At 32.6% G+C, this 26134-nt stretch overlaps 3 protein-coding genes and 1 pseudogene across 3 annotated transcripts; all 4 read right to left on the minus strand.

Moving 5' to 3' along the window:
- Positions 1 to 786: 786 nt before the first annotated feature.
- On the minus strand, positions 787 to 2302 carry LOC107893605 (acetylserotonin O-methyltransferase). The gene is made up of 2 exons (XM_016818641.2): positions 1398 to 2302; positions 787 to 1332 (listed from the first exon to the last, which is right to left on the minus strand). Exons 1-2 carry the CDS (start codon positions 2154 to 2156, stop codon positions 1033 to 1035), a joined length of 1059 nt encoding a protein of 352 aa, XP_016674130.2. The 5' UTR covers positions 2157 to 2302; the 3' UTR covers positions 787 to 1032.
- A 2796-nt stretch (positions 2303 to 5098) lies between these two features.
- Positions 5099 to 21918, minus strand: LOC107949118 (acetylserotonin O-methyltransferase-like; annotated as a pseudogene).
- On the minus strand, positions 5157 to 6323 carry LOC107893607 (acetylserotonin O-methyltransferase). Its single transcript, XM_016818642.2, has 2 exons — positions 5526 to 6323; positions 5157 to 5456 (listed from the first exon to the last, which is right to left on the minus strand). Exons 1-2 carry the CDS (start codon positions 6282 to 6284, stop codon positions 5157 to 5159), a joined length of 1059 nt encoding a protein of 352 aa, XP_016674131.2. The 5' UTR covers positions 6285 to 6323.
- A 1203-nt stretch (positions 21919 to 23121) lies between the features above and the next one.
- On the minus strand, positions 23122 to 25924 carry LOC107949122 (acetylserotonin O-methyltransferase-like). Its single transcript, XM_041111663.1, has 3 exons — positions 25819 to 25924; positions 23728 to 24383; positions 23122 to 23662 (listed from the first exon to the last, which is right to left on the minus strand). The coding sequence occupies exons 2-3, from the start codon at positions 23986 to 23988 to the stop codon at positions 23552 to 23554; spliced, it is 372 nt and encodes a 123-aa protein (XP_040967597.1). The 5' UTR covers positions 23989 to 24383; positions 25819 to 25924; the 3' UTR covers positions 23122 to 23551.
- Positions 25925 to 26134: the final 210 nt, after the last annotated feature.

A 26134-nucleotide genomic window follows, 5' to 3' on the forward strand; every position in this document is an offset into this window, starting at 1 on the left:
ATAGTGGTGGAATTCATTTGGATGATCTATATAATTCATTATCAAAGTGATCTTGTAGGGTATCAAACGAGAATATGATTTGACTAGTAAACTGATAATATTTAAATCTGCTTAAATATCCGCCAAATGTGTATGTATCCGCCAATGAACAATATCTGTGATCAACCATTCTAAAATCAGTGTATGTTTGAAGAGATGGTCTGTATGTAACGGGCCCTTGAAGAGATTCTTAGAAAAGTACCTTTGTGGTTTTATGAAAAATAAGAGATTAAGGTAATGTCTAGAAGGATATTAAGTTAGTTAGGTAGTTAAGAGAGAATTGGTACGATTAAGATTATAGTAATTGGTGTGCAATTGTAAGCCTAAACTGTGATAGTCTTTGCCCAAATAGAAGTGAGTGGTTAAAAAGGGTAGCTGGCGTACAAAAGTTCATCAAATATTATAAAATAATTCACCAAGGTATTCTGTATTAACTCTCACTAAGTTCTCTTGAACTTATAATGTTTATTATTTCAAGTGATGTAGTAAGAGAATGCGTTAAGAAGGACTACGTTAGAAGTACGCCAAAGTAGCGGCGAAGTGGGCTATTATGCATATAGTGGAAAAGTGGCGTATTGTAGTATCGTACTCTAATAGTTAGACTTTAGTAAATGTTCATATTGTAATGACTTGTAATTGGTCTGATATAATATTTTATTTCTAAAATATTTTCCTTAGATTTTTTTTTATATTAAGTCTATAAATGAAATGATAAAAAAAAGTTTTAAGTAATAAGCTTCAGTCAACTGTTTGAAATTTTTTCTTAAATATTATGTGTAATAACACTCAAAATTTGGACCCGGTGAATTTGGGTAACATTTGGGAAAATCCCATTGCAAAAGCTGATGTGAAAATGGCAATATACCTTATTTTCTTGGTAAATTACATCAGCCATCATCTAACTATTAACATATATTTTTTGGTTATTTAATTGTAAAAAGCTTTTATTGTAGTGGTGGATGAACAACTGTCAAGAGCCATAGAATTTTTTTTCTAAGGATAAGCTTCGATGACGAATTTAACAGCACGTATAGGTTTAACGTTGAATCGTGTAAAACCAGATTGTTGAAGAACATAGCTCCATTCCTTTAAGGTCCTCTCTTTCCGTTTATTAGTAATAGCCATCATCACCATGTCTAGCATCAACCCTACGGCACCTAGCTCGTCGCCTTCTTTATCTTCTTCAAGAACTGCTTCAACGATTATAACTTTCCCTTTATCTTCTGGAATGGCTTCTCGACATTTTTTTAGGATTTTAATGCATTCCTCGTCGTCCCAATCATGCAATACCCACTGCAATTTGCAATGTATGGATTAATCGTATAAGACCATATAATGAAGGGAAAGAAAGTACTAACCATGAGAAACGCTGCGTCGGCATTTGGGATAGACATGAACATGTCTCCTCCTACGTTTTCAATGCTATCAGATTTTGGTGCAACGGCGACGACATGAGGGAGATCAAAGTTGATGCCTCGAATCCATGGGAATGCCTTGACTAAAAGGCTCAAAGCAGTCCCGTTACCACCACCGACATCGACCAGGCTTTTGACTCCATCGAACACTTCGGGACATCCTTCAATTGTCGCCTGCACCGTCAGTCTAGCATCGCAGCCCATGGCGTTGTTAAAGAGTTCACTAAAGTTGGGGTTCGCCTCAGCGTAGCTCCATAGATCTTTTCCATTTGCTACTTCAAATGGTGAGATATCATTGCCGGTTTCAAGGACTCGAGCACTAAGACTATGCCATGGTGCTAACCAAGTAGGGCTGGACACGAACAATATGAAAGCAACCATGGATTTTTCTCCACCTTTTATCAAAAGACTAGACAATGGCGTCGATGAGAAGCCTACAGTGTGATGGTTGATGTGCTCCTGTTTGAATATTCGGTAGTGGACCATGAACCTCATAATGCGATGAAGATGCGACGGTTCGCATCGGAGGGCAGTGGCTAGCTCGGATAGTGGCATAGGGCTTCCATAGTTTTCAATAACGTCGGCAATCCCAAGCTCAATGGCACATTTAACGACAGCTATTTTAACATATCCTAACATATAATTCCAAATCTTTATTTCAGCTCTAGCTTCTTCCTTTCTTGTGACTTCCATATCTCCCATCTCAACTTTTTTTTAAATTTTTTTATTTGAGAACTTTTGGTAACGGTATGCCCAAATCTTGACTATGAAGCTACGATTTATAGAAGCAAAGGTATTGGTTTGAACTAGGTCACAGTTCTTGAATTTGAAAATATCTTGTCAAATATGCTCCAATCCACAAAAAATTATTAGATTAATTTGGTAAAAAAATTACAGTACAATTATTTGAGGTGTACCAAATAGTATATCTACCTTAGATTTTGGTTAACTTTTACCATAATCTTTATACTTTTTGAATTGAGTAATTTCTGTCACATTCTAAAAATTGAGCTAGAAAAAATTAAATTAATGGGCCAAGAATTGACACGCTATAACTTTTAATTAAAATTTTATAAAATTATGATAAAAATAAATTATTGGCTTAATGGTTAAGAGAAAATAAGAAGAGAGTCTAAATGGCTTAGAGGCTTGAGTTTGAGCCCTTTCTCTTGCAAATTATGGTAAGAATGAGCTACTGACTTAATAATTAAGAGAAAATAAAGAGAGTGTAATTGTCACATCTTGATTTTGAGTTAAGATTGTAAAAATTTTGTCAAGTAATTTGATTCGGTTTAGTGGTTAAATATGTTAGTTTTGTGTGAGAAGTTTTGGGTTCGACTTGAGTGTTAATTTTAAAAGGATGAAAAACAATGAAAATTATTATGTTAGATTTTTGAGTGTTTTGTTATGAAATATTTATGTGGATGTCATTATCAACCCCATAAGTTATAAAACCCTTCTTATACCCCATAAGTTATGAGACTTTTCCTATACCCCATTAATATGGGAGATAAAAGATCATGACCCTTTACATACCCTATAATAATTAGAGAGTTACTTTTAACCCCTATATATATGGGGCTCATGTACTCATGAAAAATATATAAAAAAAAAGAAGATACACTTTCTCTTCTACATTCTCTTTACACTCTTTCTTCTATCACATTTTAGTTTATTCTTTCTTTATTATTTCACAACATGTTTTATTTTTTTATATATTTTTAATCTAATTTAGCTAATAAATTTAATTTTTAGCTTTTTAGGTGAAAAGATCACAAAGAACAACAAAACTAGAAACAAAAATTTAAATTACACAATGTGTAAATATTGAGAATTATGTTTTTTCAGAATCAATACTAATTTTAAAGAATATATAAATATTAAAAGTTAAAATTACTATTATATCAATTTTAAAAACTGTCACCGTTAATCTACTAATGACCAAAAATAATAAAATTAAATAATTAAATAACTATTTTATAATATTTCATTTCCATAATCAAACAAATCCAGCACTGTGGAATCAATCAAATTCATCCATAATCAAACAAATCGTACACTGGAATCAAACAAATTCAGAAAATTAGTGCCCCACTAAATAGAGAAAAACTGTCACATAAATCTAAAGTTGTGTGGTATAAATGACTGTAGCCGTCAACTCAAAATAATAGTTTAAGAAAATTAAAAATAATTCTAATTTTTGAAAGGTCAAAATACAATTATAACAACATACGTCGTATTTCAACAGAGCATGTTATGAACTAAAAAATTTTAGATTTTTTTTATAAAGTTTACAAATAGAATATAGTGTAATCAAGTACAACCATATATATATTCGAGTAATTATAAAATTAAATCAAATCAATATAAATTACAAACAGATTAAGAATTGGAATAATTTGAACTAAAATCTATATACGATAATTGCGAATAATAGGAATTAAGCCTTGGTAGTTGGTACACAGGGCCCAAGACCTCAACCTTTACTAATAATGTTGTGTTTAACTATTACTATATACTTATATAAATTTTAATATCTATATTATTATTTAAGTTTTTGACTGAATTGGTATGATTAATCAATTGGATGCTAATTCAATCATGGGAATTACAAAAATAATGGAGAAGCCGATGAAATTGTTAAAGTAGTTCAAGAAAGGAGAGAAGATCAAGTGTTTGAAGTGTCCCCATTAGGGAGTTAGTTTTATTTTATTGTAATTTTTTAGGTTTTGTATTTTCACCAAAAAAAATTAAGAAAAATAGAAAATAATAATAATTTTTTAAAACTCAAAGTACAATTATATTAAATTTGTTATTTCATCCATAATGTTTATTAATATCTATCAAATTATTTGTATTAATCATCTGAAATTTAGACTTAGTTCGGATGGGTGGTGTGTTTAACTGTAGTTAGTGTAAAAATAATGGTGACGGTGATATTAGATACTGTAACGTGAGACAAAAAGTAAATTAAACGCAATGTATCCAACCGCCCATCCAAACCCACCTTAGTTAGTTATAATCTAAAATGAAATATATATTAATATACTAATATATTATATTGATGTTTTGTTCATTTTTATTATGATTCAAATTCAAATATATTTTAATTTTCAATCTATTATATTTTATATTGAGTTATTCTAAATTTAATTGATCAAATATGTATTATTTGTAACTTATAATAAGCTTTTTTTTAAGTAACTGATATTTTATTTGTACTTATAAATTCTTTCGAAAAATAAATTATGATACATTATAACAACACAAGCCATGTTTTAATAGAGCATGTTACGAACAGAAATCCTTTGAATTTTTTTGAAAAAATTTACAGCTAGAATATAACAAATCAAGTACAACTATGTATGTCTCAACAATTATAAAATTGAATTGAATCAATATAAATTACAAACAGATTAAGAATGGGAATAATTTAAATTAAAATTTATATGTGACAAATTGACAATTGCATATGATGAGACTCAAAATTTGATATATAAGACTCAAAATCTAGATTTTTACCAACAATGCCAAAACTTATTTGAGAGACAGTATTAAATTGGTATCAGTTTTAAATTAAACCTGATTAATTGATGTATGATTCCAACCGAATGATTTTAAAGAAAACCACTCAAAACCAAGATTTATTGATTCCAACAAAAGAGTGGATGAACAACTGTGAAGAGCCATAGAATTTTTTTTCTAAGGATAAGCTTTGATGACGGATTGAACTGCACGTATAGGTTTAACGTTGAATCGTGTAAAACCAGATTGTCGAAGAACATAGCTCCATTCCTTTAAGGTCCTCTCTTTCCCTTTATTTGTAATAGCCATCATCGCCGTGTCTAGCATCAACCCTACGACACCTACCTCGTCGACTTCTTTATCTTCTTCAAGAACTGCTTCAACGATTATAACCTTCCCTTTATCTTCTGGAATGGCTTCTCGACATTTTTTTAGGATTTTAATGCATTCCTCGTCGTCCCAATCATGTAATACCGACTGCAATTTGCAATTAATGTATGGATTAATCGTATAAGACCATATAATGAAGGGAAAGAAAGTACTAACCATGAGAAATGCTGCGTCGGCGTTTGGGATAGACATGAACATGTCGCCTCCTACGTTTTCAATGCTATCGGATTTTGGTGCAACGGCAACGACATGAGGGAGATCAAAGTTGATACCTCGAATCCATGGGAATGCCTTAACTAAAAGGCTCAAAGCAGTCGCGTTACCACCACCGATATCGACCAAGTTTTCGACTCCGTCGAACACTTCGGGACATCCTTCGATTGTCGCCTGCACCGTCAGTCTAGCTTTGCAACCCATGGCGTTGTTAAAGAGTTCGCTAAAGTCGGGGTTCGCCTCGGCGTAGCTCCATATATCTTTCCCATTTGCTACTTCAAATGGTGAGATATTATGGTCGGTTTCAAGGACTCGAGCACTAAGACTATGCCAGGGTGCTAAGCAAGTAGGGCCGGACATGAGCAATATGAAAGCAGCCATGGATTTTTCTCCACCTTTTATCAAACAACGAGACAATGGCGTCGATGAGAAGCCTACAGTGTGTTGGTTGATGGGTTCCTGTTTGAATATTCGGTCATGGACCATCAACCTCATAATGCGATGAAGACGCGACGGTTCGCATCGGAGGGCACTGGCTAGCTCGGATAGTGGCATAGGGCTTCCATAGTTTTCAATAACATCGGCAATCCCAAGCTCAATTGCACATTTAACGGCAGCTATTTTAGCATATCCGAACACATAATTCCAAATCTTTATTTCAGCTCTAGCTTCTTCCTTTATTGTGACTTCCATATCTCCCATCTCAATTTTTTTAAAAATTTTTTTATTTGAGAACTTTTGGTAACTGTATGCCCAAATCTTGACCATGAAGCTACGATTTATAGAAGCAAAGGTATTGGTTTGAACTAGGTCACAGTTCTTGAATTTGAAAATATCTTGTCAAATATGCTTCTACCCACAAAAAATTATTAGATTAATTTGGTCAAAAAATTACAGTCCAATTATGTAACGCCCCAATTTTCGGGAATCCTGTGAATGTTGGCATAGGTTTAATTATGTTAGTGGGCCTCTAGAAAGCCCAAGCTTAAGATAGAACCCGACAATTTTAGTTAATTTTTGTTCCATAAGAACAAGGGGGTGAAATTATGAAATAGGACCTATGTGAAAATGTTTGAAAATGCTATAGGCTAAATTGAAGTGGCCAAATAAATAGGAGTGCAAAATAGGAGGATTTGCATGACAAACCTCCCATTTTACATGTAGTGGCTGGTCATCATGTTGTTGTAGACAAAATGTGCACTTGATATCCATAATTTATGGTACAAATTGATACAAATTGATAATAGGTTATGTAAATATTCCATGATAATGGGTTAGGTAAATGTTTCATGATAATGGGTTAGGTAAATGTTCCATGATTGGAATTTCATGTCTTTTGTATTAAAGAATTAAATGGATGAAATATGAAATTTTATTAAAAGAAAAAGGGGTGAAAAGAACAAAGTTTTGTCCATCTTTGTTCATCATAGCTGAAAGTTAGAGAAGAGAAAGGAGAGGAGAAAGCTCTTGAGTATTCGGTCACTAGGAGGAGGAAAATTGAATGTACCTTGCTTCTATTTTGAGGTTCATGTGTTCTTCTTGATTCTACCTTAACTCTTGAAGTATATTTTGATTTTTAGTTGTGTTGTGAGCATTTAGTCATGAATTAAAATGAAGGAAATGGTTGTTGTTTCATGTTCTTTTGATGAAAAATGGAAGATAGGTGAAGTTGAGCCAAACAAATGAGTATGCATGTGCCTTAGATGCTAAAGGGAAAAATCGACTAACATGTTGTGCTTTAAAATGATGAAATGGAGATTATACTTAAGTAAAATCATAGATATGTGATGATTGATTGGTGATATACATGTTTAAATAACATGCATGCAAGTTAGGTGTGAAAGAGTGATTTGGTAATAAATCTGCTTGGGACAGCAGCAGTAACGTGACTTTGGAAAATCACCATAAATTGTGGGAGATGAGTTAGAAGCTGCATAAATTATTTAATTAAAGCTTAATGAGTCTAGTTTCAAATGGAATAAACGAGAACATATTTTGGATTCTGTACAATGAGAAATTTGATTCGTAATGAAGAGTGGTCAGATTAGTCAAACAGTGAAACATGGGAAACTTTAAGAAAAATCTGGTATTGATTGGCCATACCAAAAATTCTGAAAATTTTATGGATAGAAGATATATGAGTCTATTTTTAGGGAAAATTAACGGAACTTGATTTGGAGTTTTGTAGCTCCAGTTATAAATAATTTAGTGACTGTTGCTCAGGAAAGACAGCTTGCAGTAAAATTATGATTATGTGGTAAACATTGACAAAAATTGGTTAATGAGTTGCTTATTGATTTCTTATAAGCTTACTATGATCTGTAGGTGTGGTTGGCAGAATATTGTAAGGGGTTAATATGTAGTTTGTATTTGAATAGTTAGATTAACGTGTTAGTAATCCAATTGTAGGCGGTTCGTGTGTGGATCTCGTCAGCATATCGTCGCAAACAGGTGTGTAACTGACACCCTCTCATAGACTAGATTGGCAAAAGCCGAAATGCCGAAATGCCGAAAAGTCGGTATTTTGGGAATTTGCGAGTGTGCGAATGCTCGTAAGATAGTTGGGTTTGTATATTTGGTAATCTAAAGTAATAAGCTGCAGTACGCGCGATTTCGTACATTTTGATAATTTGGGCTTAATGGGCCAAAGATCGGGTTCATGGGCCAACGGGCCCAATTCGGTAAGTATGCGCGGTAAGTGTTCTGATAGTACGTAAATAGTTAGGATATGCATGAAAACCCTAAAAGTAGCTAAATTACTATAATACCCCTATGTATGGAAAATTACTGTTATACCCCTAGGTGCACAATTACCGTTATACCCTTAGGGTTAATTTTGACTGAAAAGCATGACGATCTGATTCTGTATGATGTATGCCATGATTATATATCTGTTGCATGGGGACATGAGTTATATTATGGAGGAAGCGTCCTGGTGGCTATGCCACAATTATCTGATCTGGTGGCTTTGCCACATATATCTGTTCTAGTGGCTATGCCACAAATATCTGATCTGGTGGCTCTGCCACATATATCTGTTCTGGTGGCTCTGCCATGATTATCTGTATCTGGTGACTCTGTCACATTATCTGTTCTGGCAGCCATGCTGCAAATTCTGTGGTGTGTAGCGGTTGGGTGGGTTGAGTTGTCTCCCCACACGGTGTAAGGTTGGTGCGGAGGTGTATACGGTTGGATATGGTTGGGTTTCTGCATAAATATGTAATATCTGTTCTGTTCTGTTATGGGCCTATGGGCTTTATTCTGAATTCTGTTCTGCGCTAAGGCCAACTTATTCTATTTCTGTGGTTTGAGCTGATATAGGCTATGGTTGGGTTAATTTACACACTGAGTTTTCCCAAACTCACCCCTTTTATTTTCATCCACGCAGGTAATCCCCAACCATAGTGGGCTTGGAGCTGTGAGGGAATTCGGAGTGGCCACCCGTTCTGAAAGTTTGATTTTCTTCTAGTGAACTGGACATCCTTTTATTTACGTTTGAAGTTTTGGGTTTTTAAATGTAATAAGGCCGCTTAATTATTTTTGATGGTTTTAATATGTATTACTAAAATAGATATTACTTATTTTAACTGTTGAAATTGGATAGCTTTAGGGCGCATTTTCAAAAACAACAATTGATTTCAAAATAACACGACAACAAGCAAAGCTTCCGCAATGAAAGTATTTTCTAAAATTAATCACTTTTCCTAAAAATGACTTAATCAAATCGGTTTCCTAGAAATATCCATGACGTTAAGGTGTGGCAATGGCGGTATGCATGTCTAGGATTGGATCCGAAGGGAGCTTGGTACTTAAGCAGTCTGATGGACTCACCACCTCTTTTCCGGTTTCCTACCTGGTGCACAGCTTCCATTCACTTTAACCTATAATGAAATTATCTTTTAAAACACTAAGTAAGTTTTTCTGGATCAACAATATAAAATATTTTGAACGCTTCGATGTGGCATGTCGGATCCGGTCATAACGTCTGGGCCGGGTTTGGGGTGCTACAAATTATTTGAGATGTACCAAATAGTATAAACTACCTTAGATTTTGGTTAACTTTTACCATAATCTTTATACTTTTTGAATTGATTAATTTCTATCACATTCTAAAAATTGAGCTAGAAAAAATTAGATTAGTGGACCAAGAATTGACACGCTATGACTTTTAATTAAAATTTTGTAAAATTATGATAAAAATGAATTATTGGCTTAATGGTTAAGAGAAAATAAGATGAGAGTCTAACTGGCTTAGAGACCTGAGTTTGAGCCCATTCTCTTGCAAATTATGATAAGAATGAGTTACTGACTTAATAATTAAGAGAAAATAAAGAGAGTGTAATTGTCACATCCGAGAAATCGGGTTAATAGAGATTGAGTTAGTGAAACCAAGAGTAGTCACGTTTTTAACTTAAGATTGTAAAAATTTTGTCAAGTAATTTGATTTGGTTTAGTGGTTAAATATGTTAGGTTTGTATGAGAAGTTTTGGGTTCAAATATTTTCTCTTATATTTTTGCGAAATTTTGGTCTAAACCCCCAACTTTGAGAATATGAGTTAAACGCTAATTTGTTTTTCTTTTCTTTTCTTTGTGACATTAAGAGTTAATTTTAAAAAGATAAAAAACAGCGAAAACTATTATGTTGGATTTTTGAGTGTTTTATTTATTTTTATATTTTTAATCTAATTTAGCTAATAAATTTGATTTTTAGCTTTTTAGGTGAAAAGATCACAAAGAACAACAAAACTAGAAACAAAAATTTAAATTACACAATGTATAAATATTGAGGATTATGTTTTTTCAAAATCAATACTAATTTTTAAAGAATATATAAATATTAAAAGTTAAAATTACTATTATGTCAATTTTAAAAACTGTCACCAATAATCTACTAATGACCAAAAATATTAAAATTAATTAATTAAATAACTATTTTATAACTTTTCTAATTCCTAAAATATTGTGTTTTCCTGAAATGCATGGAGACATATTATTAGGAAATAATTTTATATATCATCATTTACCATTTTCTATAGATAAAAACCTAGTAATATTATCAACAGAAAAAACTTCTGTAGAAATACCTTTAATAGAAAACCATAAATTTATATGTGATAAATGATTTAGACCAATAAAAAAAGAACAGATTAAACAACTAGAAACAAATCATTGGTTGTTTAAAATTCTAGAAAATAATTTTAGTGAAGAAACATTAAAATTATGGGAAAACAGTCCAAGATATTGTGAAATAAAATTAAAAAATCCTAATAAAATAATTAGAATCAAACCTATAACTTATACTAAACAAGATATAGATGAATTTGATATAAAAATCAAAGAACCACTAGAAAAAGGATTAATAGAAAAAACTAATAGTCCATACATCTCCATAATCAAACAAATCCAACGCTGTGGAATCAGACAAATTCATCCATAATCAAACAAATAGTACACTGTGGAATCAAACAAATCCAGAAAATTAGTGCCCCACTAAATAGATAAAAACTGTCACATAAATCTAAAGTTGTGTGGTATAAATGACTATAGCCGTCAACTCAAATTAGAGGTGTACATGGCCGGGTCGGGCCTACTGAAAATTTTAGGCCCGTTTTCTAGGCCCGGCCTCGGTCCTGCCTGAAATATGGGCCTAAAATTTTTTTTAACTTATTTCATTAAATAAAAAATTTTAAAATATATTAAATAATCAAATACATTTAAAACAAATATTAAAACAAGAAACAAATAAAAAATATATTAAAACAATTCTTAAAACAATACACAAATTGAAAAATATAATAAAAATTGATTATATTAAAATTAAAATTAAAATATAAATATGATTAAAAATAAAAAAATATATTTATTATATAATTCGGGCCGGGCCGGGCCCGGGCCAAAAAATTTTTACCCGAGCCCGGCCCATTTTCTAAACGGGCTTCTTTTTTTGCCCAAACCCATATTTCGGGCCTATATTTTTACCCGAACCCTCCCATTTTTCGAGCGAGCCTTCGGGCCGGGCCGGGTAGCCCGGCCCATGCACACCTCTAACTCAAATTAATATTTTAAGAAAATTAAAAATAATAATAATTTTTGAAAAGTCAAAATACAATTACAACAACATAAATCGTATTTCAACGGAGCATATTATGAACTCAAAAATTTTGGATTTTTTTATAAAGTTTACAAATAGAATATAGTGTAATAAAGTACGACCATATATATATTCGAGTAATTATAAAATTGAATCAAACTAATATAAATTACAAACAGATTAAGAACTGGAATAATTTGAACTAAAATACACATATGATAATTGCGCATAATAAGAACCAAGTCTTAGTACACAAGGCCGAAGACCTCGACCTTTACTAATAATGTTGTGTTTAATTAACTATTACTATATACTTATATAAATTTTAATATCTATATTATTATTTAAGTTTTTGACCGAGTTGGTATGATTAATCAATTGGATGCTAATTCAGTTATGGACATTACAAAAATGTCATTCTATATTTAAAATAAGTTATATTATTTGAGGTACCTTAGTCTTTTTATTTTAACAAAAACCAATGCAAATTAGTAAAACCCACACCAATTAAATTAGTAAAACCTTGAAATTATCGCTAAACCAAAACTTCAGTTTAATTTTTTTAAATGTTTTATTTTAATTTGTTCAATTCATTACCTTCATTAGTTATATTGTAGATTTGTAGTGCATTTAGTATTGGTAATCTGATGTATTTATGTTTTTAAATATATTTTTGGTCATTCAATTATGAAAAATTATGAAATGATCATTCAATTATTACTTTTTTTATCACCTAATTATGACAAGTTACAAAACAGTCACTTAACTATTCAATTTTGTCTTTTATTTTTGTCACTAGCTAGCTAACATGGTAGCTTTTAAAATTGGCACAATAACAACTTTAACCCTTAATATTTATGTATTATGTCAATTTAGTCTTGATTCCAAAAAAGTTATCCTTCAACATTTACACATGGTGTAATTTGATCTTTTTTTTTGTAGCTTTGCTTTTTATTTTGGATTTTTGGGTGTTTTCATTTTTTGTATATTTTAAATCAAATTTAGCTAATAAATTTGATTTTTAGCTTTTAGGTGAAAAGATCACAAAGAACAGCAAAATTAAAAAAAAATCAAATTACACAATGTGTAAATGTTGAGAGATAGGTTTTTTAGAACCAAAACTAATTTGACACAATATATAAATGTTAAAGGTTAAAGTTGCTATTATGCCAATTTTAAAAACTGCCATCGCTAGCCTACTGGTTGACTAAAAACGAAAAAATTTAATAATTGAGTGGTTTATAGATTTTCATAATTAAGAGATAAAAATAAAATTTACTATTAATATATATATTTTTCATTTCGATAAAAAACAAATCATGCACATAAATGTTCGATATAATTGGTGCCATGTAGAGCTGTGCATGGGCCGGGCTTGGCTCAACTAAAAATTCATGCCCGTTTGCTACGCTTGGGCTCGGACCAAAAAATGGGCCCAAGCTCTACACAGATAAAAATTCTAAAACTTGAGCCCGACCCGGCCCGCCCATATTAATTTTTATATTATTTTTTATATAATTTTAAAATATATATAATACATCAAAAATACTAAAAACATCAAAATACATATTTCCCAACAAATTGAAAATAAATTTTAAAAAATATGAATACTTAAATAACACTAAGATAGATGCAACTTAATAAGCAAATGCCTCTAAAATAATAACAAAATTAACAAATGCCTTTAAAATAATAAAAAATTAACAATAAAATTAGTTTTATACAATATCCAAATAATAACAACAAACTAGTAGCAACATAATAGTAAAATGGTAGCAAAATAGGGAGAAAACAACAAGAAAACAGCATTAAAAAAAAGGCAGATTTTTTTGTCTTTTAGTGAATTTGGGCTGGGGGCCAAAAATGTCTTACCCGAGGCACATCACACTCTTTGGCACATCATACTCTTTAGCCTTCAATTGATAATACCCGAATCTAAGGTCTATATTTGAAAACACTGCGGCATCTTTCAGTTGATCAAACATATCGTCTATACGTGGCAAAAGGTATTTATTTTTAATTGTTCAATTGTTTGTAGTCTATGCACAGTCTCAAAGAACTGTCTTTCTTTTTCACAAACAGAACAGGTGCACCCCAGGGAGACATACTCGGTCTGATAAACCCTCGGTCTAATAACTCTTGCAACTGTGCCTTTAATTCTTTTAGTTCTACTGGTGCCATACGGTACGGTGTTACTGATATCGGAGCAATTCCCGGAATCACATCAATTTCAAACTCAACTTCCCGATCAGGTGGTAAACTTGACAATTCCTCAGGAAATACATAAGCAAACTCACTAACAACCGGTAACTGATCTAGCTTCGATTCTAAATCCCAGTATCAAGAATGTAGGCTAGAAATGCCTCATTACCTTTTCGCATCAATCTCTGAGTAGATAACAATATCTTTGGGATTCTCAGACTCAACTGATATTATCTCTCTTGTCTGACATTTCAAATCAATCCGTTTCTGTCTACAATTTACCACAGCATCATGCATAGATAACCAATCCATTCCCAGGATAACATCAAATTCCCGAAAGGGTAGCAACATCAAATCAGCAGGAAATTCATATCCTTTCACTTTCAGTGGACAATTACGAAACACTAAATTAACTATTACACTTTGACCTAATGGATTAGTAACTTGAATATCATAATTAGTAAATTCAACAGGTAACTTCTTTTCTGCTACTAATGCAGTGCAAATATAGGAATAAGTGGACCCAGGGTCAATTAATACATACACGGTAACATCAAAGAGATAGAATGTACCAACAATCACATTTGGAGTCGAAGCTTCCTCTCTTGCTCAAATGGCATAGGACGCGCAAGTGCTCTAGCATCTGACCTAGCAGCAGTGTCTTTCATACCTGAACGAACAGTCTCGGTGGAACTATTTTGACCTGAATGTCTACTTCTCTGAGAAGTAGCCAATTGTTATTCTTTCTGCTCTTCATCTTCTTTTTTCAATTGAAGACAGTTTTAGATAAAATGATCGGTTGCTCCACATTTGTAATAGATCCCCACTTTACTTCTACACTCACTAGGGTGGTATTTCCCATAGTATTTACATTTGGGCTTAGGATTATTTTGCACACTACCCACACTAGCAGTAGGTCTAGTAGATACCCTGTAATCTTGTTGAATCGTCTTATTTTTTTTGAACGTTCAAACATTGATGTGGGTTGACTAAAATCATTATTTCTATTCTTCCGACTTGTACGAAGAGGTATTGTGATTTGAAAAGGCTGTACTGGTGGCTAGGTATGAAACGGGAAATTTGTGAGTTTGTAGCTAAGTGTTTGATTTGTCAGCAAGTCAAAGCAGAACATCAGGTACCAACGGGTTTGTTACAGCATTTCATGATTCCTGAGTGGAAGTGGGAGTATGTCACGATGGATTTTGTATCCTATTTACCTATGACTCTGAGAAAGAAAGATTCGATCTGGGTGATTGTTGACAGATTGACTAAATCAGCACATTTTATTTTAGTCAGAACAGACTTTACACTTGAGAAGTTAGCAAAATTATATATATTTTAAATTGTGAGGTTACACGGGGTTCCAACATTCATTATTTCAGATCAAGATCCGAGATTTACATCAAGATTTTGGAGTAAACTGCGAGAGGCTCTGGGTACATAGCTAAAATTTAGCACCACATTTCATCCTTAGATTGACGGGCAATCAGAACGAGTGATTCAGATTCTGGAAGATATGCTGAGATGTTGTATACTTGAGTTTGGAGGTAGCTGGGAGAGATATTTACCATTAGCTGAATTTGCATATAATAATAGCTATCAATCCAGTATAAAAATGGCACCGTTCGAAGCTCTTTATGGAAGGAAAAGTAAGACACCATTGTATTGGTCTGAATTGAGTGAATCCAAACTAGTAGGAGTTGATTTGATCCGAAAGACTGAGGATAAAGTTTGGATTATCCGAGACAGTTTGAAAGCTGCTTCTGATCATCGGAAATCTTATGCAGATTTAAAAAGAAGAGATATAGAATTTGCGATTAGTGATTGAGTATTTTTAAAAGTCTCTTCGTGGAAGAAGGTGTTATGATTCGGTAGGAAAGGAAAACTGAGTCCAAGATTTATCGGAATGTATGAAATTGTCGAAAAATTGGCCCTGTAGCTTAACGATTAGCTTTGCCTCCGGAACTTGAGAAAATTCATAATGTGTTTCACGTATCGATGCTGAGACAGTATAGATCTGATCCTTAACATGTGATTCCTCATAGTGAAATTGAGCTATAGCCAAATAAGACATATTCGGAAGAACCGGTGAGAATTTTAGCTCTGGAGGTTAAAGAATTGAGGAATAAACGAATACCGTTAGTAAAAGTCTTGTGGCATCAACATGGTTCTGAAGAAACAACTTGGGAAACTGAAGAATCAATGAGAGTACAGTATCCGAATCTATTCTTTGGCAACAAATTTCGAGGATGAAATTTCCTAAAGGGGGGAGAGTTGTAACAACCTAATTTTCAGTAGTGTTAGAAAATAGTGATTCGATACCACCACATTCGATGAGTAAGCTCGTAAATTTAATTATTTTTTTATTTATGAGTCAAACGTGGTTTTTTTAGAAAGATTTCTAAATTAGTAATTTATGTTTTATAATAAATTATTAAATTTGAGTGGTAAAAACTTAGGTTAAGTGGTTTTAAAAAATATGGTATCGAGGCCTTGTTTCTATAAACCGAGTCATAAATATTTTTATAAATATTTACAGAGTGACATTAAGGTAGTATTAAAGTTTCGTTAGAAACTTTTAACGTTTTGATAGCTAATTAATTGAAAAGGACTAAATTGAAAAAGGTGCAAAACTTTCTAATTAAAAAATAGTGATTAAATGGTTTAAATGGTAAATAGGGAGGACTTAAGATTAATTGAACCTAAGTGAAGTGGCTGAGATGGCATAAGCACAAAAAAAGAATGACAAAATGATGTGATGAAAACTACAAAATTGGAAATAATGAAATTTAAAATATCAAATTGAAAAACCTAAAAGTTTCTAGACATTTTCTTCATTAATTTTTCTGTCAAAAAACACCATAGGAGAGCTCTTTGAGCTGGTTTCCATACTTTTGCTTTATGTGAGTTAAATTCTTGCCTTTTTCTTGTAATTTTTGTGTTTTTAAGACTTTTACAAATAGGTCCAACTAGCTATTTCATTAGTTTTTGATTTTATTGGAAATTTTGAAAGTTACCATTGATTAATACTAGATGTTTTTCATGAATTAACATGGATTTAGAGCTTTAATTTTGTTGAATGGTGATTTTACATAGTGATTTTGTTAGATATTAATTTTAGGACCAAATTGTGAAAAGGTTAAATATTAGGGTTTGGTATTAAATTTCTGTTTATCAAGGGCTCTATGATATCCTAGAGTGTTTATATAAATTATCAATTGAGAAAAATTAGTTCATTTGATAGACTAATTAGTTAAGGGACTAAATTGTAAAAGTTGTAAAAAAGGGGTAATTGTGTAAATTCAAAAAAATTAGGGGTATTAATTGTGAAGTGAATTGGAACTGAAATATATGCTAATGAATGAGTAATTTTATATTTTAGATCAAGAGCCTGTAAATACTCGTGAAAAAGAAAAATTAGCAGAATAGTCCCAAAACTTCTACAAATCTTACAATTTAACCCAGGAAAGTTCGTACGGTTAAGCTTAAATATTATATTTATTTGATGAATGATATTATGTATTTATTCTATTGTTGAAAACGAAATAATGTTAAAGTTACAAAATTAAATTGAATATTCAGATTAAATGAAACTCGGGATATGAATACATTCAGCAATTGATGAATTGACGACAGTGAAGGAAACTGACACTAAATTACCCAGGTAAACTGAGGTTCAACATTTTTTTCTAACCTTCGAGTTTACTTTCCATTTAGCTCTTACGAGCTTCTGTTTAACTCATATAAGTTTTCGTTCAACTCTTATGAGCTTCTGTTCAACCCTTATGGGTTTCTGTTTAGCACTTATGTGGTTCTGTTCAACCTTCGGGCTTCTGAAAACAATGTACTCTTATCCGTAAGCCATTTTCCGATTTGGTAAGATTGGGTAAGTGACCTATGGAATTGAAAATGAAAGATTTATTGTTTATTATTGTTATTGATATGAAATAAGTGTATTCATCGATTAAAGTTGTGAATGGCAGGGAATTTACGTTGAATGAATTTATTTAATTGATTGTTATAGTAGGTTCGGTAAGATTTATGTTTAACCTATCAAACTTACTAAGCTTCATTAAGCTTACTTGTGTTGTTTAATGTCTTTGTAGATTATCGTGAGGTCGAGAGATCGGATCAGCACAACAAGTCACACTATCCAGCTTATTTCGGTAGTTTTTGCAACGTATACTATGGTTTATATGGCATGTATAAGGTTGGTGTGTATTTGATTAAAGTTAGCTTGTATAAATGTTATGAATGATATTTTGTTCACAAAAACAACTTAGGTATATATATTTTGGTTGGGAAATGAAGTAAAATTATGATGTGGATGTGAATGATATATGCTTATAGGTATTTATTTAGTAGTAAACTTTAGTAAAACTTGTTAAATGGACTAGATGGGTAAGTTTGAGTATTTAGGGTATATGAGGTGATATATTGCATGTTTTTGGCTCGTTTTGAATACTTTGTTATAGTATGTTGATGTGCTAAAATATTGTGCCTAGGTTGATAACTACATGGGTAAGAAATGTGGCCTTAAATTGGCCTATTTTCGTCTATACGGGCAGAGACACGGGCATGTGTCTCAGCCATGTGTCTGATACCACTAAATGTAACACCCCTTACCCGTATCCGTAGCCGGAACAGGATACGAGGTATTAACAAATTATACTATATACTATTAAATAGAACCCAAACAAAAATATGGCGTGCAATTTGATCATGAATCATTATAACATATGCCATTAACAATACAAACCAATTTCAAAGGCTTCGTACAAAATGATTAGTTTGATACTATAATTAGTATTCTAAACCTAGACAATTGTGACACGTAACAAAATAACTAAGTCTGCTATACATGCCATATTTCAAAATGTTGAGTTCAAATACCAAGAGTTTTGATAGTGCGGACGGATCTTCAACGATCTCTAACTCCTGTGCTAGCTGGATGACACTATAAGACAAAGGAGAGAAAAGAAAGTAAGCTTATAGCTTAGTAAGTAAGTATATAAATAACAAATAAGGAATCTATTATGTTTACAACATAATTCAATTATATCATATTTTTAATTTTACTATTTACTCCGATTTGATCAAGCTGTCCCTCCTGCGTCATGATCACTAAATAAATCATAACTCGAGTTAGGAAAATCGAAATTCAAATCCGTAAAATTTCCCTGAATCTAGACTCATAAATATTCTTACTAAATTTTTTAAAAAATTTTTGGTTCAGCCAATTAGTACAGTTTATTAGTTTAAGTTTCCCCTGTTACACAGCTCAACTGATCTGACCTCTGTTCACTACGAATTGAATTTCTCTCAGTACACAATTCAAATAACCATGAAACCTATTTCATTTAAAACTAGAATAAATAAGGCATTTATGCATATAAACTATATTTCTTATTGTGTTTTTTACAATTTTTAATTATTTTTCAAAGTTGGAACAGGTGATCACATAGTCATCCTGAGCAAGTCACACACAATTGTAAATATCTCAAAATATAGAATCCCTTTGCTTGCTCTGTTTCTTTTATATGAAAATAGACTCATTAAGCTTTAATTTCACATCTCATTCAACCTCTAATTAAATTCCTTATATTTTTGGTTATTTTTCAAAATCACATCACTGCTACTGTCCAAAACAGTTTTAGTGCTAATTTCACTCTTTCACACATTCTTTGTACTAACCTCATTTTAACTTATATATATATATCACAAATCATTTTTACCACATTTCACACATGGCGAGTATAGGCCCATGATTACAATGTCACCACAAAGCCATCCCGTTGAACAATTCGGATTAATCCCTAATCTCAACTTAAGCGCTCAATGCATAGAATTTCATCACGAAATTTTCACGAAATCATGAAATCATATCATAAACCCCAAAATAATTATAAAACAATTATTTCTATCTCAGATTTGTGGTCACGAAACCACTATTCCGATTAGGCCCTAATTCGGGTTGTCACAATTCTCCCCCCTTTAGAGATTTTCGTCCCCGAAAATCTTACCGGTAAAGAGGTTCGGGTACTGTTTCCTCATAGCTTCCTCAAGTTCCCACGTAGCCTCTTCTATCCCATGTCTGTGCCACAATACTTTCACTAAGGCTATACTTTTATTTCTTAACTGTTTAATTTCCCGAGCCAAAATCTTTATTGGTTCCTCCTCATAGGTCATATCCGGTCGAATCTCAATTTCTGATGGAGAAATCACATGTGAAGGATCAGAACGATAACGTCGCAACATTGATACATGAAACACGTTATGAATTCTTTCTAACTCTGCCGGTAAAGCCAACCGATATGCCACTGGTCCAATCCTTTTAGTAATCTCGTACGGCCCAATAAAACGCGGACTCAACTTGCCTTTTCGGCTAAATCTCAGAATCTTTTTCCATGGTGACACCTCCAAGAACACTTTATCACCCACCTGAAATTCAATCTCTTTTCTTTTTAAATCTGCATATGACTTTTGTCGATCTGAAGCAGCTTTCAAGCAATCTTGAATTAATTTTACTTTCTCTTCAGTTTCTTTAACTAGATCAACTCCGTGAATCTGTTTCTCACTAAGTTCGATCCAATATAAAGGAGTCCGACACTTGCGACCATACAAGGCTTCGTACGGTGCCATTTGTATACTTGACTGATAGCTGTTATTGTAGGCAAATTCAATCAAAGATAGATATTTCTCCCAACTACCTCCAAATTCTAAGGCACAGCATCTAAGCATATCCTCGAGTACCTGGATTACTCTTTCCGACTAACCATCTAAGCACATGGGCATGTGGTCTAGCCGTGTGTCCCTTGCATCTTTAAAATTAAGAAACAGAATGCTCAGGAATTTTCACACGGCCTAGCACACTACTTTGTTACATTTTTAGTCATAAAATTTTTTTTCTAAGGATAAGCTTCGATGACGGATTGAACTGCACGTATAGGTTTAACGTTGAATCGTGTAAAACCAGATTGTCGAAGAACATAGCTCCATTCCTTTAAGGTCCTCTCTCTCCCTTTATTTGTAATAACCATCGTCGCCGTGTCGAGCATCAACCTTGCGACACCTAGCTCGTCACCTTCTTTATCTTCTTCAAGAACTGCTTCAACGATTATAACCTTCCCTTTATCTTCTGGAATGGCTTCTCGACATTTTTTTAGGATTTTAATGCATTCCTCGTCGTCCCAATCATGCAATACCCACTGCAATTTGCAATGTATGGATTAATCATATAAGACCATATAATGAAGGGAAAGAAAGTACTAACCATGAGAAACGCTGCGTCGGCGTTTGGGATAGACATGAACATGTCTCCTTCTACGTTTTCAATGCTATCGGATTTTGGTGCAACGGCGACAGCATGAGGGAGATCAAAGTTGATGCCTCGAATCCATGGGAATGCCTTGACTAAAAGGCTCAATGCAGTCCCGTTACAACCACCGACATCGACCAGGCTTTCGACTCCATCGAACACTTCAGGACATCCTTCGATTGTCGCCTGCACCGTCAGTCTAGCATCGCAGTCCATGGGGTTGTTAAAGAGTTCTCTAAAGTCGGGGTTCGCTTCGGCGTAGCTCCATAGATCTTTCCCGTTTGCTACTTCAAATGGTGAGATGTTATTACCGGTTTCAAGGACTCGAGCACTAAGACTATGCCAGGGTGCTAAGCAATTAGGGCTGGACATGAGCAATATGAAGGCAGCCATGGATTTTTCTCCACCTTTTATCAAACAACGAGACAATGGCGTCGATGAGAAGCCTACAGTGTGTTTGTTGATGGGTTCTTGTTTGAATATTCGGTCATGGACCATGAACCTCATAATGCGATGAAGACGCGACGGTTCGCATCGGAGGGTAGTGGCTAGCTCGGATAGTGGCATAGGGCTTCCATAGTTTTCAATAACATCGGAATCCCAAGCTCAATGGCACATTTAACTATAGCTATTTTAGCATATCCGAACACATAATTCCAAATCTTTATTTCAGCTCTAGCTTCTTCCTTTATTGTGACTTCCATATCTCCCATCTCAACTTTTTTTTTAAAAAAATTATTTTATTTGAGAACTTTTGGTAACTGTATGCCCAAATCTTGACTATGAAGCTACGATTTATAGAAGCAAAGGTATTGGTTTGAACTAGGTCACAGTTCTTGAATTTGACTTTATCTTGTCAAATATGCTCCCACCCACAAAAAATTATTAGATTAATTTGGTCAAATAATTGCACAAGATTTTGGTTAACTTTTACCGTAATGTACTTCAATAGTAATTTATAGATTTAATATTTATACTTTTTGAATTGATTAATTTTTGTCGCATTTTGAAAATTGAGTTCGAGCCCCTTCTTTCATTTTTCATGCCTTTCACATTTGCTGCCCACTATTTTATTTATGTGGCAGTGAGTGTATGTGTGTGATGGTGGGATTGATGGGTTTTTTTTTTTTTTTTGGGAAGCATTCAATGAAAAGCAGGGATACATTTCCCCACCACCCGACGAACTTCAGACATTTCCTACCCTACTCGTTTCCATGGTGCCCTGGAATCTAATCTCTCTGCACAAAATCAGACACAGGATTTTTCTTTTTAGGACATGGTTTACCCAAAATCAGACGCAGCTCATCACCTCATATTATTCAAAATTGTGTGGTATATATGTTTATAGGGTCAACTCAAAAAGACATTTTAAGAAAATAATTATAATAATAATTTTTGAAAAATAAAAATAAAAATATATAAATTATTGTTATTTTTTTTTGTGTTAGTCTTCATCAATAATGTTTATCAATGCTTATCAAATTATTTATCCTAAATATTTATTGTCACTCTTCGAGTATAAAATTTATTTCATTCGAACTCTAATTGGTTACAACTTAAAATGAAATATTATTATATTAGATAGATTTATTATTGTTTAAATTTGAATATATTTTAATTTTTAATCTATTATATTTTGAATTGATTTATTCTAATTCTAATCGATCAAATATGTGCTATTTGTAACTTATACTAAAATTTTTTGAATATGATACATTATATTCGTACTTTTTGAATTTTTTTAAAAAAATTTAAAAATAGAATATAGTATAATCAATTACATCTAGGTATGTATGATGATGTATGAAGAATTATAAAGTTGAATTAAACTAATATAAACTACAAATAAATTAAGAATCGAAATAATTCGAACTAAAACCCACGTATAACAATTGTGCATGAAGAGATTCAAACTTTAGTACATAGGATCTAAAACCGCGAACTTTATCAACAATTTCGAAACTTACATGATAGACAATTCAAATCTCTTATCCGGATCAAAGTAACAATACAAAATTATTCCAGAGGTAGAATTGGAGATTGAAATAATTATTGAACAAAGGGAAATACTAAACGAAGAGCAAGACTGAAACATTTCTCATGCAACAAAGTTTTAATTGTTTTGTAGTAGTGGATGAACAACTGTGAAGAGCCATAGATTTTGTTTTCTAAGGATAAGCTTGGATGACGGATTGAACTGCACGTATGGGTTTAACATTGAATCGTGTAAAATCAGATTGCCGAAGAACATAGCTCCATTCCTTTAAGGTCCTCTCTTTCCCTTTATCAGTATGAGCCATCATCGCCATGTCTAGCATCAACCCCACGAAACCTAGCTCGTCACCTTCTTTATCTTCTTCAAGAACTGCTTAAACGATCATAACCTTCCCTTTTATCTTCTAGAATGGCTTCTCGACATTTTTTTAGGATTTTAATGCATTCCCCGTCGTCCCAATCATGCAATATCCACTGCAATTTGCAATGTATAGATTAATCGTATAAGACCATATAATGAAGGGAAAAAAAGTACTAACCATTAAAAACGCTGCTTCGGCTTTTGGGATAGGCATGAACATGTCGCCTCCTACGTTTTCAATGCCACCGGATTTTGGTGCAACGGCAACGACATGAGGGAGATCAAATTTGATGCCTCGAATCCATGGGAATGCCTTAACTAAAAGGCTCAAAGCAGTTCCGTTACCACCACCGACATCAACCAAGCTTTCGACCCCGTCAAACACTTCGGGACATCCTTTGATTATCGCCGGTACCGTCAGTCTAGTATCGCAAGCCATGGCATCGTTGAAGAGTTGGCCATGGCCAGGGTTTGTCTCGAAGTAGCTCCATGGATCTTTCCCGTTCGCATTTCAAATGGTGAGATATCATTGCCGGTTTCAAGGACTCGAGCACTAACACTATGCCATGGTGCTAACAAAGTAGGACTGGACTCGAGCAATATAAAAGTGGCCATGGATTTTTCTCCACCTTTTATCAAACGACGAGACAATGGCGTCGATGAGAAGCCTACAGTGTGTTGGTTGATGGGTTCTTGTTTGAATATTCGGTAGTGGACCATGAACCTCATAATGCGATGAAGATGCGACGGTTCGCATCGGAGGGCAGTGGCTAGCTCGGATAGTGGCATAGGGCTTCCATAGTTTTCAATAACATCGGCAATCCCAAGCTCAATCTATTTTAGCATAAAAAGAACAACAAATAGTAATTACGAGTGCTTTTTGGCAAAAAATTAAGAGTTAAAACATCACTATGTTTCAAACAAGTCCCCTGATTGGACGGATTAAATCATAAATTAATTGGAGAAACTATTGAACTTTGTCTGTAACTCACTATAGGCTCGGGAAACAAAGAGAAAATGTGTACGAACGAGATATCCAACAACAAAAAGAAGGAAAATGATTGAATAGAGGAACTCCTGAACATTTGGCTATCTCAGATGTGTCGATATCAATGGTGACTCATTATTTCGATGAATCATTTCTTCGGACAGAAGAAAATTATGTAAACACTTACTCGAAATCTCACTTATCAAATTCTATTGTGGAAGACACAATTTTTTCTGAAGAATTTGACATGATATATCTGATCCATGCATAATATCATGAAAAATGGATACAAATTTTTGACTGCTACTTAGTATCGGCAATAGGTCTGAAAAAGTATCTAAAAATACCCAACTATGACAAGTTATAAAACGATCACCTAACTATTCAATTTTGTCTTTTTTGACACCATTTGGCTATCGTGGTAGCTTTTAGAATTAGCACAATATTATCTTTAGCCCTTAATATTTATGTATAATGTCAATTTAGTTTTGATTCCAAAAAAAATTAACATTCAACATTTACACACAGTGTAATTTGATTTTGTTTTATTTTTATTTTTACAATTTTGTCTTTCTTTGTGATATTGAGAATTATTTTTAAAAGAATGAGAAACGATGAAATTTATTATTTTGAATTTTTGAGTGTTTTCATTTTTTGTATTTTTTAATCAAATTTAGCTAATAAGTTTTATTTTTAACGTTTTAGGTGAAAAGATCACAAAAAACAACAAAGCAGCAAAAAAAAAAGGTGTCAATATTGAGAATTAAGTTTTTTAAAATCAAGACTAATTTGACACAATATATAAATATTAAAGGTTACACTTGCTATTTTATCAATTTTAAAAGCTGTCATCAATAAGGTAATTAAAACTGAAAAAAATTAAATAATTAAATGACTATTTTATAACTTTTCATAATTGATCTAATTATCCTATCAATTATCCTATTAATTGAGCTAATTTTTCTCAATTGACAATTTACCTAATTATTTTAGGCTACCATACATCCAGTGATATTCATAATTTCAATACCAAACCCTAATTCTTAAATTTTCACAATTTAGTCTTAAAATCAATATCTATCAAAATTACTTGATAAAATAATCAAATAACAAAATTAAAGCTTCAAATCTATGTTAATTCATCATAAACATCTAGAACTCATCAATGGTAACTTCCAAAGTTACCCATAAAATCAAAAACTAATGAATCATATAGTTGGACCTAATTACAAAAGTCTTAAAAATACAAAAATTACAAAAAAAATGATTAAATTTACTAACCAATTGAAATTTGAACGCAAGAAGTCCCTAAGGCCGTGGCTTCCTTTCTTCTTTCTCTTTTCTTCCTTTTTCTTTTTCTTTCTTTTTCGTTTGGTTTTCTATTCTGTTTCTTTCCTTTATATGTTTGTTATATTATTATCTAATAATATTATATATATATATATATATAATAAACTTAAAAATATCTAACTTATGCCACATCAACTTTAAGTAATGGCATAATTTATTCTTTGGCCCCTTAAATTTTTTTTAATCTATAATTCAACTTTCGCCCTATATGCAATTTAGTTCTTATACCTAATTACTTTTAATTCAA

This window comes from Gossypium hirsutum, chromosome A04, assembly GCF_007990345.1.
Source record: "Gossypium hirsutum isolate 1008001.06 chromosome A04, Gossypium_hirsutum_v2.1, whole genome shotgun sequence".
NCBI lineage: Eukaryota > Viridiplantae > Streptophyta > Magnoliopsida > Malvales > Malvaceae > Gossypium > Gossypium hirsutum.